Here is a 16,262-nt window from a genome sequence, read left to right as displayed (position 1 = left end):
GCTACTTATATGTTTTGGAGGTTACTCATTGAAGCTGGAAGTCGGTATCATCTTTCAGAGGCCTGCTTGGGGAATGTGTGCGTGTGGGATGTTCTCAGCGAATGTTCTTGGGGTTGGCGTGTAGGCTCCCCCTCCTGACGTCACGTCTGGAGGCTGGCTGCTCGCGCCGCTTACACCGTTCACCTCCAGCGGAGAAACTTTCCCGGAGTTCTCAAGCTCTTCTGACTGCCGACCAAGTCAAATACTGCCCAGAGGAAGCCGCAGCAGATTCGGTGCTTCACAGTTATAGGAAGACGGAAAACGGGGAGAAGGCATTTCTACGCCTGGGGAATATATGTTTTTTATATTTTATTATTTTATTTTTCTGGGGCAACATTAGGTTATTTAGTGTTTTGCCACATCGGGTTGGAGTCGCTACCAACAGGAATATGTTCAAGAGAACACTACTTTTGCTTACCCGTGAGAAGTGAAAGGAGTTTTCCATAGACCCTTTTCCCCTCTTCAGCAACCTTTTCCTAACTTTGAATTCCGTGTAGATATGGCGTGTGTTAGATGGGGCCTCTTACTTTCCTTCAGTTTATTTCTCTCCCCGGTTTGTGTGTCAGTTGAGCGGCAGCAGAGCCAGAGCGGCTTCAGGAGGCTGTACGTGCTCCAGCCTGGGCCGGGGCCCGGGCCGGGATCTGCCGGAGCTGACGGAGCGCGAGTCAGCTCCATCTCGACGCGTCACGGGCCGGCGGGGCAGCCGCACACTTACAACGTGGAGCTCAACGCCAACTTTGGCGGCCAGGTCCGGAACCGAAGGATGGGTAGCCAGATGCCTTCGGCCCCACAGTTCAGTCAGCAGCAGCAGCAGCAGCAGAGCGGGCAGGAGCAGATCCAGCAGAAGCAGCTCATGAAGCTGTCCGGGTAAGAGACTCTGGATCAGTGTCAGCAGGCAGGAATGTTGGCTAGTGGTGAAATGAGAACGGACTTAATAACTTCATGACAGATTTTTTCATAAACCAGACAGATTAGAAAAGCTAAAACAGGCAACAACTACCACAGCCTTATCTCAAATGCAAAGACGTTATTTGATTTTGCAATTAAAAGTGTATAAAGTCTTTCGTTTTGTGCACTAGTGCACAAATGGTCAATTATTGGCTCTTTCTCTCTGACACTAGAGTTGAAGTGAGTTGGCAGAGTTTGCACTCACACTGCATAGTCAAACTATGTGTTAGCCCTTATAGAGACTGTGTGTTTGTCTTAGGACTAAATTGTTAGGCCCACTGACTTTAGGCATGATTGTATTCGCTGGATAGCACCTGGAAGTACTGAGTCAAAGACAGATACAGTCCCTGGGTCATTGCTCATCTTTTATCTTAACTCCAGCAGTATTCTGTTGACCTGGCTGGACCAAGTCATTCTAGCAGAATGTGAATTAATTATTGCTACACAGTGTTATTCCAAGTGCAGCTTAAAGTTGTATTAACAGTTCTGAAGGCCCTGTCCCCTTTGCTGCACCTGTTAGTGCGGAAAAGTTGGTCTGTTCTATGATTCCTACCTCTTCATGTAGTGTGTAACCTCATGTAACTCTATCACAACTTTATCCAATTTTAACCCATAGCAATGTTTTATTTAAGACCACAGTGTCATTGCAAATGTACTAGGGATAAAAAAAAAACTAAAGGAAATGTAAAATTGGAGAAATGGCTCAGTTACATTACACCTCTTTGCCCATTGCCCTTTTGTGTAAGGTTTGATGCATTTTTCTTTTTTAAATTAAAATGCAGAGTTTAAATGTATTTAATTTGAAAGCTTAGCCCATGTCCATGCCCACTGTCCATTTTTTAAGTCCCATTGTAACCCAAGCGGATTCCTTCTTTTCTACTATACTTGAAATTTTGGCACATTCTTAGAGGTTCTTGGTCTATCTAGACGTTAGTGAGCAAACACAAGCTGGGCTTTGAAAAGGTACATTTTATGGTGACCGATGTTGTGGCTGAGGTCTGTTCTCGAGTGCAGTGATATTGTTTCTATAGTTTAATTCAATAATAGAAAATAGAATGTACAAATACAAAAGATTTTATTTGAGGAAATGATTTTTGAGACAGCAAATACATTGAGTTATCAGCTTCACAGTAGTTAGTGTCTAAAAGCACAAGTCATTTCACCTGCTCATAGAGCAGCAAAAACACAGATGTATAGCTGGGTGTAGCTTGACTCAGTTGTTATCAGAATATGAGTCTGGTAACATGCCATTTGGATTTCATTATGGGATGTATCTCCTAAAGCCTATCTAAATGATTTGATGGACCTGGCAGATCTTGGCTGGAACATAATCTCTTGCCAAAGGAGAGATTCCAGACTAACTTTATACCACAAAAGATTAGTGGGCACAGACGTTAATCTAGCATCTGGACTAACAGATGTAACTGGCAGGCCCTAAAATGACCAGTGGTTGCATTCCATTCAGGTGAGGCCTCTGGTATTGTGCATTCTTGCTGGTTGACACTCAGCTCATAAAGTCATAAAGTTTATTAATAACACCTGTGTCTTTACTGCTGTGTCACTAATAAAATGAACAATATTTTTGTCTCCCATTTGGCTGTGACAGTGAGTCACCAGAAACCTAAAACTGAAGCAACTAGATGGATATCAACTCATTCCTTTGACGGTTTACACATGTTCTTTACTACTGTGGCACGTCATTGGTGCTTGTATGAAAATAGTTTCCTGCAGCTGACAACGGAGCTGCTCCTTTTTCATTCATCTGTGTTCATTGGTACTAGGCCTAATTAACTTGATAAAATGAATTTCTTGCATTGTGCTGGGCACTGGCTTTGTACAAGAGTTCTGAGTCACAGATAGAACTGTGAGATAGTCATCACAAAGAGGGACATCAAATAGGAAACAAAATTATTATTATTAGATGAATTTATTTTATTTCAATCAGGCATCTTTGCCATTACATACACAACTGTGACAACTGTGGCTCTATCGGACATGCTGAGTTTGTTACTCTGTTATAGTGTTGCAAAAAAATGAAAGGTCATTGGAACTAAAAGAAATGATATTCATGACTTTGCACATGTAAAGAAACTGGTGTGAACTGATGAATATGCAAATTATAAGGTCAGCTGGCAAGTAAACCACGGATGGAGATTTTCTAATGTGTGATTGCAGTTTGCGTGCCCCTGTTAGATCAAATCATTTGATGTTACTTTACATTTCTGTCATTCATAAATAATCTAATAGTCATATTATCCCACATTCAGGACCAGGAACAGCCACTGGAACAGGATAAGCTGTAGATAGATAGATAGAGAGATAGATAGATAGATAGATAGATAGATAGATAGATAGGAAATTCAAGCATCCAGTAGCAGTAACTGTATACTGACATATTTCAGTACATACCAGTACATTTTGGGGTGAGTTTGCTTTGATTGACGGGGGACCAAAACTGTCAGCTATGTTGCCCTTTGTTCCCTTTGATGCCTAAATTTAGATTTTCTGTCTCAAGACAACTAATTGTGCAAGAAACTCAACATGGAGTGCAACTGCAAAGGCCAAATTGCCAAATTTCTGCTGTCTGAATCTACATTTGAACCTGTGATTATATGACTAAATCCCTCCATATGTGTATGTATTCTTCAAAACTGTCACATGGTTACATGGCCGCAATTAAAATCTCCCATAAAACTGTGGGAGTTTTTGATTGAGTGATCCTAATTAATCTGCACTCTGATGGATCATATTTCTTATATATTTGTGGCTGTTTTCATATACAATATTTTCTGTGTAGGCTTTTTTCTGCAAAAACATGAAAAAGTGGCCTGGGCTCTTCCAAACATGTAGCCTATTATATTTCCTGTAGTCTTATAATAGCCTGTTGATCCAATGGGAAATTGTGTTGCGATTATGATTTTACTAAGTATAATTCAAATGTTCTGTGTGTACAGAACAGCGAATGAATATTTTACCGTCATGTGCTGTACTTTGTACTATATTGGGGCACTCGCTTTAGAGTTGCACTTTCATAAAGGTAGGGTATTTGCAAGAGACAGATGAAAATCAAACACCTTGGTCAAAACTGAGGCAACAGAACATTCTGAGAGCCATTGTTAAGACATATACCACATAACTACAAGAAGGTCTTTGTTGCAACCTTTCCCCTGGTGGTTTTCTGTCTTCCTCTATGTTGTTCTATCCAGTATAGGCAAAATGCTGCAATGTATATTACACTGGCCACAAAACAACTCATTAGAGTCATTCGTTAGACTCTCTTCACTTGTAAACTCCCCCATCTTTCAAATTCCATATCTCCAGTTTATACCACAGGTTTTTCTTTAAGCTCATGTCCAGATACAGCTGATGACATCGCCAGGGCTATTTCCTCAAACTTTAGCTCTGCCTACAGCTATGCAAGACCTCAAACAACTGTTTTCAAAGGCTGAATATGTCTCCCTGGGTGGAACACTGCTGGAATTAAGGCATTTCTTCCTATGGTTTTGTGCAAAACCTTTCACCACCATATTAAAATTCAGAGCTCTGTGTTGTTGCAAATGGTTGAAAGGGTTCTTAGTGACCTAAGCATAGGGGCCCAGAAGGGACACTGACAGGAAAAATGATGGTCACTCTTGTAAGATCTTGGAAAAGATTTTCATTTTTAACGCCTTTCTCTAATGTTCAGTTTCTTTTGAGATTGTCGTTTTCTTACTCTCTTTGTCCCCCTCTCTGTACCAGTCTGAGTGTAGCCTTAGGGTATTCAACTTTTTATTCATTATCTGTGCACTTGACAAGTAAAAACTATGTTGATCGCTCTGTTCTAGCTCATTTGTTCTAGTTTAGTTTCTACCTAATGTGTTGTATGACGATGGCCCGTGAATCTCAGTCACTTAACTAATAGACAGTATTCGAAGAAAATGTAAGGAAGACAAATGGAAGAAAAGAAACAAGAATACAGGAAAGGAATCAGCAGTTTTTCACATATTTTTTTAAAATTAAAGTTTTAACCATTATAGTAACCACCATCATAGTAGGTCAGTTGTGTCTTAATTTGATTGGAGAGCAGTTATATTTTCATCATGTGCACAGTTTCAGTCAGAGTAAAAAGAAAAGAAACAGTCAGTAGGATTACACAAGGTCACCAGGCTGTGTGTGGTCCAGCAGTCTGGCCTCAGCGTCTCAGTCTGTTGCCTGGCAGACTGTTTTGATGTGTGATTAGTGAATAGTACAGCTATGAATTTCTGTCACTTCCACTGGCAGCAAAGTCAGAGTCATTAGTAGGGTGCAAGGATTCCTAAGGCTATAAGGATCCGGCAGTGGAGTATGTGTGTCTATGTGTGCTGTTTCTTTGTAACCTGTTTTCATGTCTTTTGCTGTAGTTATTTTACATAAAACACGCAGCATCTGCTTTTAATCTTCCATGTTCCAGTTTCTTTTAAGAGTCGTATCTTTGTGTTACATCTGATTGCATTCAGACTTGGATTAAAAGAAAGGCAGCTAATAGAGAGAAACACGGGGGAAAATGAAAATATAGGAAATATACAAGGATAGAGAGAATAGAAACAACTGACCACATTTTATATTCACTTGTTTACAAAGCTGTGCAGAGAGTTTGTATGTAATGTAGCACAGTGGGGAACTTTTGAGTCCACCATTTTAGGTCTTTTCAGGAGCAAACATTGTGATATACAATCAGTACCAATTTAATGAAAGGCTTGGTGTGAGACATCAGTCGTTTACTTTTATTTCAAGGTGTAGATTAAAGTTAATAATAGGCTAAACTTACTTATTAATGACTACTACCAGACTCACACCTGGGCCACACCTACTGAGATATAAACTGATCAGGCATAACCTAATATTGTGTAGGCCTCTCTTGTTCCTTTTGAAACAGTTGTGACTTATTAAAGAATGGACATGGGCCTTTTGAGGGTGTCCTGTGGTGTCTGTTTGGGATTTGAATTTGGAGGCCAGGTCAGCATCTCGTGCTGTTCTTCATGTTTTGTTTGAGTTGCTCAAACTGTTTTTGTGTGTGTGCCTGTGTCAGGCTGCATCCTGCTGGGGATGGCTGCTGCCATCAAGGAGTGTCATTGCTATGGGGTGGGGGTGCCTTTTCTGGTCTAAGTGGGTGGTACATGTCTAAGTAACATCCACATGAGTGCCAGGTTCAAAAGTTTCCCAGCAGAACATTGAATTGTCACAAGATGGTCACTGTTATTTACTTCTGTTAGTGGTTTTAATGTTGTAGCTGATCTGTGTATGTTGTCAGTATCAGTAACGTTATATCCCCTCATAGAAGTGGATAAGCTTGATTGTTTTGCAGTTACTGTGAATTTTACATGCCGGTACATATTAGTCAATAAGTGAACAATCAGTTCTAGTAGTCGGGAAAAATGGTGAAAAGGTGTAAAGTCATTTCATTATGGCCAGCGTCCAGTTGTTCAGAAGCAATCTGATCGGATTACAAGTTTAGGTCAAATGTATGAAGATGTATAAAGGGCTACAGGCTATCTGAAATATATCTCTCCAAAGGTAAAATAATGTCAGGTCAACCAGGTCTGTGTGTGTCTGTTTGCTTCATTTGCCTTTTTTCTGTGTTTGCAGGGTGAATGTCTGTGGAGGGCACTGCTGCCATGGATGGAGTAAAGCTCAAGGATCGCAGCGGTGCACAAAGCGTAAGTCAACACTAAACTGCTTTCAACCCTGCAGCATCTCTCATTTACACATAAACACTGGGTGCCTCCAAGGCATGACCCTAAGGCCCAAACCATGTTCCATCCAATGCTTGATAATGGCTTTGAAATCATGTGTGTGTGTAGTTGCTAGTGTTTTCTTTACACAAATCTTTTATTCTAAATGAGAATATTACGTGTTATTGTGTCATTTCCTTTTTGAAATATACATATGTACAGCACAAAATTGGGGAAAGCTATATCTTAATTAAATGTCCCTTATTATGACACTATCCCATCTATTAAAAACTATTTATACAATATATGGCATATCAAATAAGAGCATGTGTTTTGAATCAGTGTTTCTTTAAATTTCCGTAATAACGTGGGTATTGGCTTTAGTGACAGATAGCAACAGCCTGTGCAGTTCATGTACATGAATACTAAACATAAGCTGTTGAAACCTACTTCTTTATACAGTCTATGGTGTGGACATACACTACCGGTCAAAAGTTTTAGAACACCACACTTTTTCAGTTATTCAGTTTAGTGTCTCATTGCACTCTGAAATGAAAGCATAGAACAAATAAGCAATTTGAGTTGAAAAAGAAATCATGGAGTCAATTTATAGACCAAAATGTATTCTAAACTTTTGACTCATCAAAGTAGCCACCTTTGGCAGATATAACAGCTGAACACACTCGTGGCATTCTATCTACAATAGAAATCAAATATTCTTCAGAAAGTTCTTCCCAAGTCTGTTGCAGAAGTTCCCAGAAATGTGTGGCACTTGTAGGTTGCTTGGCTTTCACTCTTCTGTCCAGTTCATCCCAAACCAGCTCGATGGGGTTTAAGTCTGGAGACTGTGCTGGCCACTCCATGTTTTCAAGCTTACCATCTTGTTCTTTTTCCTGAGGTAGTTCTGGCATAGCTTGGACTTGTGTTTTGGGTCATTATCTTGCTGTAGGATGAACCTCTGACCAACTAGGCCCATACCAGAGGGTATTGCATGGCGCTGCAGAATGCTGTGGTAGCCGTTTTGGTTCAGGGTGCCTCTCACTCTGTACAAGTCACCGACCCTGGATCCAGCAAAGCAGCCCCAGACCATCACACTTCCTCCTCCATGTTTGACAGTTGATGTCACACACTGTGGAACCATCCTCTCGCCTACTCAACGGCGTACAAAGATCCTGCGTGATGAACCGAAGATTTTAAATTTTGATTCATCAGTCCATAATACCTTCTTCCAGTCTTCAGTAGTCCAATGGCGGTGTTTCATGGCCCAGACGAGCCTCTTTGTCTTATTCTGACATCTTGGCAATGGCTTTCTTGCTGCAACTCGTCCCGTCAAACCTGCAGCTCGAAGTCTTCTCTTCACAGTTGAAACTGAGACTTGCTTACTACGACCACTATTAAGCTGTGCTTGAAGCTGTTGTCCTGTGAGCCGCCTATCACGCAAGCTGTTAACTCTCTTGTCCTCTGATCCACTTGTGGCTTTGGGTCTGCCAGACTTCTTCCTGTCAGAGTTTCCCCCAGTTTCTGAGTGCCTTTTGATGGTGAAGAAAACTGTACTCAATGACCCCTTGACTTTTTTTGCAATTTCCCTGTAGGAAAGACCTACATTTTTAAGTGTTATGATGGTCTGTCTCTCTTCCATTGTTAATTGCCTTTTTCTTGCCATTTTTGTAGCAACACACTACTTTCTGCAGTACAATACTGTTCACCTGATGCTCATGAGGGTCTGGTACCACAGTGTGTTCTAGGGATGCACCGAAATGGAAATTCTTGGCCAAAACCGAAAACTGAAAACCGAAAATGGAGAGCCCAAGGCCGAGAAACCGAAACGCCGAAATAAATTATTATGACAATTCTTAGTACCATTGCATTCATGACTATGGCTGACACTAGTGACACCATCACTGGGAAACTTCCTTGCTTGGATGTTTGGATTTCAGGTGATAAATTAAACCCGCCACGGAGAAATTCTTTGCAGATGCACGCCTCTTGAAATTTCAGCATCACATGTTTTGCAAATCGCTATCAGTGGGTCGTTATATGATATTTATATAATACTTTATATATTGAAATATGTCCACACGGCAGACATGCCCGTGCTGGCTGCGGTTGTTGCTTGCGTCATCACAACATCCTGTTTCTGCGATAAAGAATTTTCGGTGGCCGAATATTCGGTGCATCCCTAGTGTGTTCCAACACTGCTTTTATGCAGACAGAGGGGGTTGTAAGTAACCAAGAAAAGTTGGAACACCTGTAGGGATTAGAAGCACCAGCTTTCAAGGCTGATTCAGCCTTCATTGCTGCAGAAAAGCTTTGAATTGTTAACCCACTTCGTGTTCCCTGAAAGAGGCATTTTTGTATAATTCTGAAATGTACATTATTTTTTTTAACCTCTGGCTGTTCAGTACTTACCTTTGTACTGTATTTCAAGCTATTTATTAGATTTGCACGACTTGAATTGCAATAAATAACTGGAAAAATTAGGGTGTTCTAACACTTTTGATCGGTAGTGTAGGTGTGGAGGGTCTGGGGGTAGGAAGGGAGGGAGGGAGAGATGCTTTCAGGAGCAATACAAAAAACAATACAAGCACAACGTTGTTTGAAACATGCAAAAATATTTTCGATTCGTTATGAGACCATGGCAGAGTAAATTAGACTCTGGCGGGCCACCATAGTATTAACATTGTATGAGAAACACCGCCTTCTTGTTTAAATAACATTATGTTGTAGGGAGAGTGAGTGCTGTGATTCTTCATTTTATCTTTATCCTTAAGGGCAGCAAGCCACAGCTGTATGCAGGTGAAGGGTTTCCCTTTCCAAACTTTTATGCATACTGGTGTCATGTCAGCACTTAACAGTCTTGACTTATGTGGAGAAGCATGTCTGGGCTTATCTTTTGAGGCAATTTGTAGAGGTTGGAGTAGAATACCTCTTCAATCAGATTGTCAAACGAAACCAGGTAATATGTGGATGTTCAGGGTGTTCAGGGATATGCAGAATACAAGACTCATAAGAGCTGTCGTATGCCTCACTTAACCACACACATTGCACTTTGCCTTATCCCTCGTGCTACCCTCTTGCATGATCTCTATCTGTCTGACCATTCGCTTGGGGTCCCAGAGACCCCAAAGGTAGCACAAGGGATAACAGTGACCCATACCCAGATAAATAGTGGAAAATTGATCAAGCCCTATCTTTTGTCCTGCAGTTTCATCTTTTTTGATAGCTGGGAAGTGTACTTTGAGTTAAGATGTTTTGCATTTCTAAATCATTTAAACACAGCTTAAATGACCACGGCTATAAAATAAAAATTAGAAGATAAATTCTAATCATTTGGAGACTTCTAATGTAGCAGATGGAGTGTTACACAGATTCACATGACAAGGCGTCTTTGGAAACAGTTTGAAAAGGTCATGCTCAAAATATACATGGCAGGTGACTGGTGAACCATCTGTCTATGTTTGCTAAAGACAGAAAACAGATATATTAAATGAACATTCATATTTGTTCATTTAATATATCTGTTTTTAGGCTTGGTGTTGATCCCTCAGGTCAGTTAGTTTGAGCTGGTGTGAACACAGCAATCACACTCTGGTCCGGAACAAAGACTCTTTTTTGAACCAAGCGACATATTGATGTAAGATGATGAAAGTTTATATTCCAGGGGATTCTTTACAACATGATCTTTTACAACTGTCAGTGGGATGTGTTACTAAGCAGAACCTGTTGCACTTTCAACTTAATAAGTCACTTTTCACATACTGTCATTTTTTAGAGTTGCAGTCCCAATTTGCAGTTTTGCAATACTCTTTGTATTCTTTCATTTCAATTTGTTAAACACTATGTAGTGATTTCAAACAGATTCCTCCACTCATTCATGTATGTATGAATTACCTGATTTTGTTTTAACTCTGACCACAGGGCTATAAGACACCATGCATAAAGTGTTCTTTCATGTTTTTACTTCTAGCCCCACATCTTCACCAAGCCTAACTGTGACAGGTTTTCCTTTAATGTTGAAGAACATAGGAAACCTAAAAGAGGGGGAGATTTCATCCTGTTCAGTGTTTCCAACAGCAAATCATATCTGCTTTGACAGAACACAGAAAATACACAGCTAATAACAAATAGATTTTAAGCTATTTTGTTTGTCTGTCACATACCTTGTGTGTAGTGCTGAAATCAAAGTTGTGTCCCTGTGTTAATAATCAGGAATGTTGCTAGTTTGCCAATCAGGAATGTTGCTAGTGTTCTTCCCTAACCCCAGTGAATAAGAAAATGTAAGTTGGACATTTACTTGTTGTTGCAGAGCAGTGTTACTATTTGCTTTTTTTTTTTTTTTTTTTGGCAGTTGACAACATGTGATTCAGCTATACAAACCTCATTCTATTCAGGAGAAATAATCAGAAAGCATTCCATTTACTCCTTCGGATTGGATGAAGTCAAATGTTGGCGGATTATTGAATTGCAAGCCATAATAGCGCATTGTCCAGTCCACATAAAGTAAACACGGAATGGTTATCTTGCAAACAAAAAAGCTTTGTGACTTCAAAATTGCTCACTTTACTTCCCTGGAAGAAACATGCCAAAATATTGGGGCAAATACTGGTGTACGGACTGCAGACTGCTTAATAACACAGTAGGTCTTCAATAATGAAACTGGCATAGTGGCCCTCTCACACGGGTTGATCATATCTTTATAACTGTAATAAAGCGGGGCCTGGGCTGATATTAGAGATGTGCTAAGTCGACCCCAGTATCAGTAGCAGGGGTGATCAGGACATATCTTAAAGCATCACTGTCCTCTAAAAAAACAAAACAAAACAAAAAAATTAATAAATCAAAATCACATTCCTTCTTAAGGCATATTGTTTTATCCACCTGAGTTGTAACTAATAGCAAAAATGCTAAACTGTTGTGACAGGGGGGCAGAATTAATTTGGCAAGTAAAATGCAAGGAGACACAAAACTGAACATAAAAATGCTCTCTGCAAGCTCTACTCTGTAACACCACTGAATGATAGCCTAGAATCTAGACGCGCCCCTAGCGGCAGCAAATTACATTTGCTTCCAGGGGCGGTCTAGTTACTCTTCGTTGACTTGAGATTTCGAAAAATCCAAGATGGACCAGGCCAATCACGAGTCAGTGGGCGGGCTTAACATGATGACGACTGACCTGCGACCATAAGTTCCGTGAATTACGCGCAAATTCCCCATCCTGCTAGAACTACCAGAGTGATGGCTGCTGCCAGCGAACAACTTTCTTTCGAATCGGCTTTGGCTGCCACTCTGAAAGACTTGAAGTTAAGCTTTTCTCTGAGAAAGGAACTCTCTTTTCCGTCGCTCTGACTACGTCACCTTCTTCGTTGCTCTGATTGGTTGTAGCGCTATCCTATTGCGTGGAGAGGGAGTTTGAAAGACAACCGTTTATCCCACCCCTCCGGTTGAGCCCTGTCTATGGAGAGTGCCCAGACCCTACATTTAATGCAGGTCTGGTTCGTCAGGCTAACTGAATGATACAGCAGAGTGAAACGCTGCCAGGTCGGATCTCATAATTTTCAGGAAAAAATTTGTTCTGTCCAGTTTAGTTGTTTTAGTAGATTCAGTTGCTTTTCAGTGTCTGATATAGTGCCTGGTCTGTGATCACTGGTCCTAAATTTGATATAAAATGTTTCAAAATAAATCATAGTTCCAGCTTAACAATTTGGTTGAACCATTAAAATCTCTGTAAATGTCCATGAATTTCATAACATCTTTAATAATATTGCAGTTTTTCCCTTTGAAAGTAGAACAAAGGGCATAAAGATTTAAGCTGCATGGTATGACACATTAGTTTGAACCAGATGACCAGATGTTGTCCTAGCATGACAACATCTGTCAATGTTCTGAAAATCTTCTTGTGATGTCATGAAACTTTGGCTTCTTTAGTGTTCAAGTGGTCCATATATGTTCATTGAGTTGAGGTCAGGTGACTGTGGATAGAAGTCCATGACAGTCAGCGCTTCTTTGTCGTCTTTGCTCTTCAAGTAGTTCAAGAAAAGCTTGGACTTCTTATCGTGCTGCAGTATGAGTGATTATCATTCTTAAATAGAAGGAATGCTATGGTATATGCTATAGTATACAAAGTATGAAGAGTATGGCATTTCTTTCTCAATGAGTTAGTTTTACATCTAGGACAGCGTATTACCAAAAACACTAAACAATACAAGGGACTGACAGTTTGTCCTTCACTCTCTCTTTTCTCTGTCTCCCCCAAAACACATTTTTCTTTCGTGCTGGGTGGAAGAACACCTGGCAGCTTGCTGACTCGTGCGGTTTGCAGCTGATTGCCCAGTGGCCAAACCCATTACAGCTCATTATTATGTCCTTCAGTACTGACACTGGAGTGTTGTGTGCTGCAGGTGTTATAATGTGAAAGGGAAGGCATAGTAAATGTGCAATGTGTCTGACATTTTTAGTTCATGGGGCAATGGCAGAGCCAAGTCAGTTAATACAGTTGCTGGGTATTGTGTCTGGATGCTGTCCACTCTTACCCCATTTAAACACCTCTGCAGATACAAGGTCTCTAAATTAGTTATTCAACAATAGAATGACAGCCCACTGCAGATAGTAATGTCATCCTTTATTCATTGTTCAAACTCAATGACAGCTGGACAAGCTGATTTTCATTGATACTATCCATGTTGTTTTTCCCACAATTTCATTTAAATTGCTTTATTTTTTGTAAAGAAAACCAAATTACTTTTTTGCAAACAAAGATAGACATGTTTCTCTGCAAGGTAGTAGCTTTGTAGGGAAACAGAATGCCAATCCAAGTCAGAGATTTAACATACACCTGGAAGCGATGATGTCAGGATGCTAGCGTAAGACAGTTTTTTTTCTTTAAAACAGAAGAAGTGATTTTGAGACACATTATTATAATTAACAAGATTATCAGACTAAACAAGTTTTTTCTGTTAAGCCTTACTTTTCATGTTTGGTAATTCCTGTCTGTGGGGTTATATGCCACACCTGCTTGATTTTCATTGAATTTAAAATAGATGCTAGAGACGGCTCACATTTTTTGCAGCCCATGTAAACATATCTTCTTTCACAGTTCTTTTTACTGTAATTTTCTAAAATGACAAAAAGCAAAAACAAACCCACACATACAAACATAAGAACAGAGAACAAAAAATAAGTAAATAAAAAGATACATATAAAAAAAGGACAACTGACATAATTCATACCCCAACCTCAGCTTTCACCCAAAAGTTGAGACTGTTCCATTCATAGAAAAATTCACCACCTGACATATTTCCACACACTGAACCATCACAGTGGCTCAAGGCACTTGGTTGTAAAGTTAGAGAGAAAAACAAAAAACTAAATGAATAAATAAACAATCGAAATCAATATTACTAATCACACAGAGGCAGCATGTTCGGCCAGACCACATCACTCCTCCACCTGTACAGAGGGTTTGTCAAAAGAAATCCAAAAAGGTTTCCAAGTTTTGATGAATGTGGTTTCAGCATCCCGTAGTGCGTAGTGCCTGATATTTTCAAGTTTCAGGTTATACAGTACGTCACCTCTCTTATCCAGTGGGCAACTGAAGGAGGACCAGTTTCCTTCCATCTCAAGAGTATTAGGCGACGTGCCAGGAGGGTCGTGAATGGATCCCAAATACATCCCGTTTGATTTGTGTCATCAATTTACCAAAGTTTTGCTTAAAGAGGTCACAAAAATTCTTTGTAACCGTAACTCCAAGGTAGGTAAAGCTGTCTACAGTTACCTTAAATGGCAATCTGACATTTTGAAGGATGGATGCATCTAGATTTAGTGGAAATAGCTCACTTTTGTGCAGATTCAATTTGTAACCTGAAAGCCCACCAAACTTTTGAAACAGATCGAGGATTGTGGGAATAGCAGTCATGATGCTTGAGACGTACAGCAGTAGGTCATCAGCAGACAAAGATACTTTATTTTCCATGTCTCCCCTGCTTATACCAGGTATGGGATGGTTAGACCAAATAGCTATAGCCAAGGGCTCCTTTGTAAACATATCTTAATTAATTGTTTGGTAATGTACCAACCTTATAGCAGATTTTTGCTTGTATTACCAGTGTTATTGTTCTAATGATATTGTATTTAATAAAAGCAAAACACAACATATAAATGTAAACCTGCCAAAAACGAATGGCTCATCCTTTAGCCTAGACCAGGGATTCCCAAAGTGTGGTGCGCGCACCCCTGAGGATGCGTGAACTGGCTCTAGGGGGTGCGCGAGATGAAAAATGCAGTGGCGGAGAAGAAGTTATCTTCTTCTACGCACCGTGTATGCGCAACTAACAGAGCCAGCTGCACTGCAGTTGAAAATCGTCAGATGGATCCTCATTTTTTTATCTGTTCCTGAGCCTATGCTCTTTGATATTTATGTTGTGGGTTGTGTGTAACTTTATTACAATTTAATTCAAATTACTGGTGTTCTAATTTTATTTCCATAACCGCTGTGTTATGATGACGGGGTTGTGTTAGCTCCGCGGTCATTTAAAGTTGCTGCAATTTTTGTTTAATGCGGCTGAAAATATTAGCCATATTTCCCCCAACTTATCTGCTTTCTGCCTCTGAGCCTGACCCTGTCATCATCCTCTTTGCTCTTAAAAGTGGAAACTTGTGCATAACTTTGTTTCATTATATGGAAAATGTTAGTGTTTCAGTTTAAATGCCAGAGCGCGTTGTTGTGATCGTGATAATTTTGTTATATGTGTGTTCTGGTAACTTGAGCATGATTAAACATGCTGCCTCTAATATGGCTATAAAAAAGCTTGTTACGTTTTGTTTTTTTTGTTTTTTTATAAAAGGTTTGGAGGATTGTGGGTGTGTCAGCACGGTTGAGATATAGAAGGGGGGTGCACGGCCAAAAAAGTTTGGGAACCACTGGCCTAGACCATATTGGCCTCGTGGACATAATCATTATGGCTTTTGTCAGAAAGCATATTTCCCTCTTTGTTTCATCGCCCTGTTGGACCTATACATTTAGCAATTACTGAGTGCACTGTTATCTAATTGCGGGGGTCTTTGGAGTAGTGGTTAGAAAAGACTGTATAGGTAATCTGATCACAAGTGACCAGCTTTAAGTAGCCATGTTCACACCTATGGTAAATGTTTTTATATAGCGCTTTTCTACCTATTGGTACTCAAAGCACTTTAAAGTCACAGACGCATCTACCCATTTGCTCACACAAGCACACGCACATTCACACAACTGGGGGTTCAGATTAAGGACACTTCGACATGTGGCACATTCCAGGTAACCCTCTGGTTACCTTGCCTGTATTTTAGGGTGGTCAATTTCAATCGGATTGACAAGGATGGATGTCAATAACGCAAGTTTGATCGGATTGACCAGGGTGGATGTCAATAACGCAAGTTTGATCGGATTGACCAGGATGGATGTCAATAACGCAAGTTTGATCGGATTGACCAGGGAGGATGTCAATAACGCAAGTTTGATCGGATTGACCAGGATGGATGTTAATAACACAAGTTCCGAACAGGACCTGAGTGTATACACTGCTGTATGAACGTACGGATGGGTTGACTGCA

The 16,262-nt window shown here is 40.2% G+C and overlaps 1 protein-coding gene across 5 annotated transcripts in view; it reads left to right on the top strand.

Annotated features, from left to right (window-relative positions):
* Nucleotides 1-223: 223 nt before the first annotated feature.
* ltbp1 (latent transforming growth factor beta binding protein 1) overlaps nt 224-16,262 on the top strand; it is a 112,312-nt gene continuing 96,273 nt past the window's right edge. For 4 of the 5 annotated variants that reach the window (XM_084561606.1, XM_084561605.1, XM_084561604.1 and 1 more), the window contains exons 1-2: nt 226-906; nt 6,592-6,662. In XM_084561606.1, coding sequence (XP_084417732.1) covers nt 539-906; nt 6,592-6,662 — 439 coding nt within the window. In that variant the 5' untranslated portion in view covers nt 226-538. Of the gene's footprint in view, nt 907-6,591; nt 6,663-16,262 lie in introns of all 5 variants that reach the window. The other variant, XM_084561607.1, reaches the window with a different exon arrangement.

The sequence above is a fragment of the Chelon labrosus genome (assembly GCF_963514085.1).
Source record: "Chelon labrosus genome assembly, chromosome: 15".
NCBI lineage: Eukaryota > Metazoa > Chordata > Actinopteri > Mugiliformes > Mugilidae > Chelon > Chelon labrosus.
The sequence above is the reverse complement of the archived record's forward strand: the minus strand, read 5'-3'. Positions and strand labels throughout refer to the sequence as shown.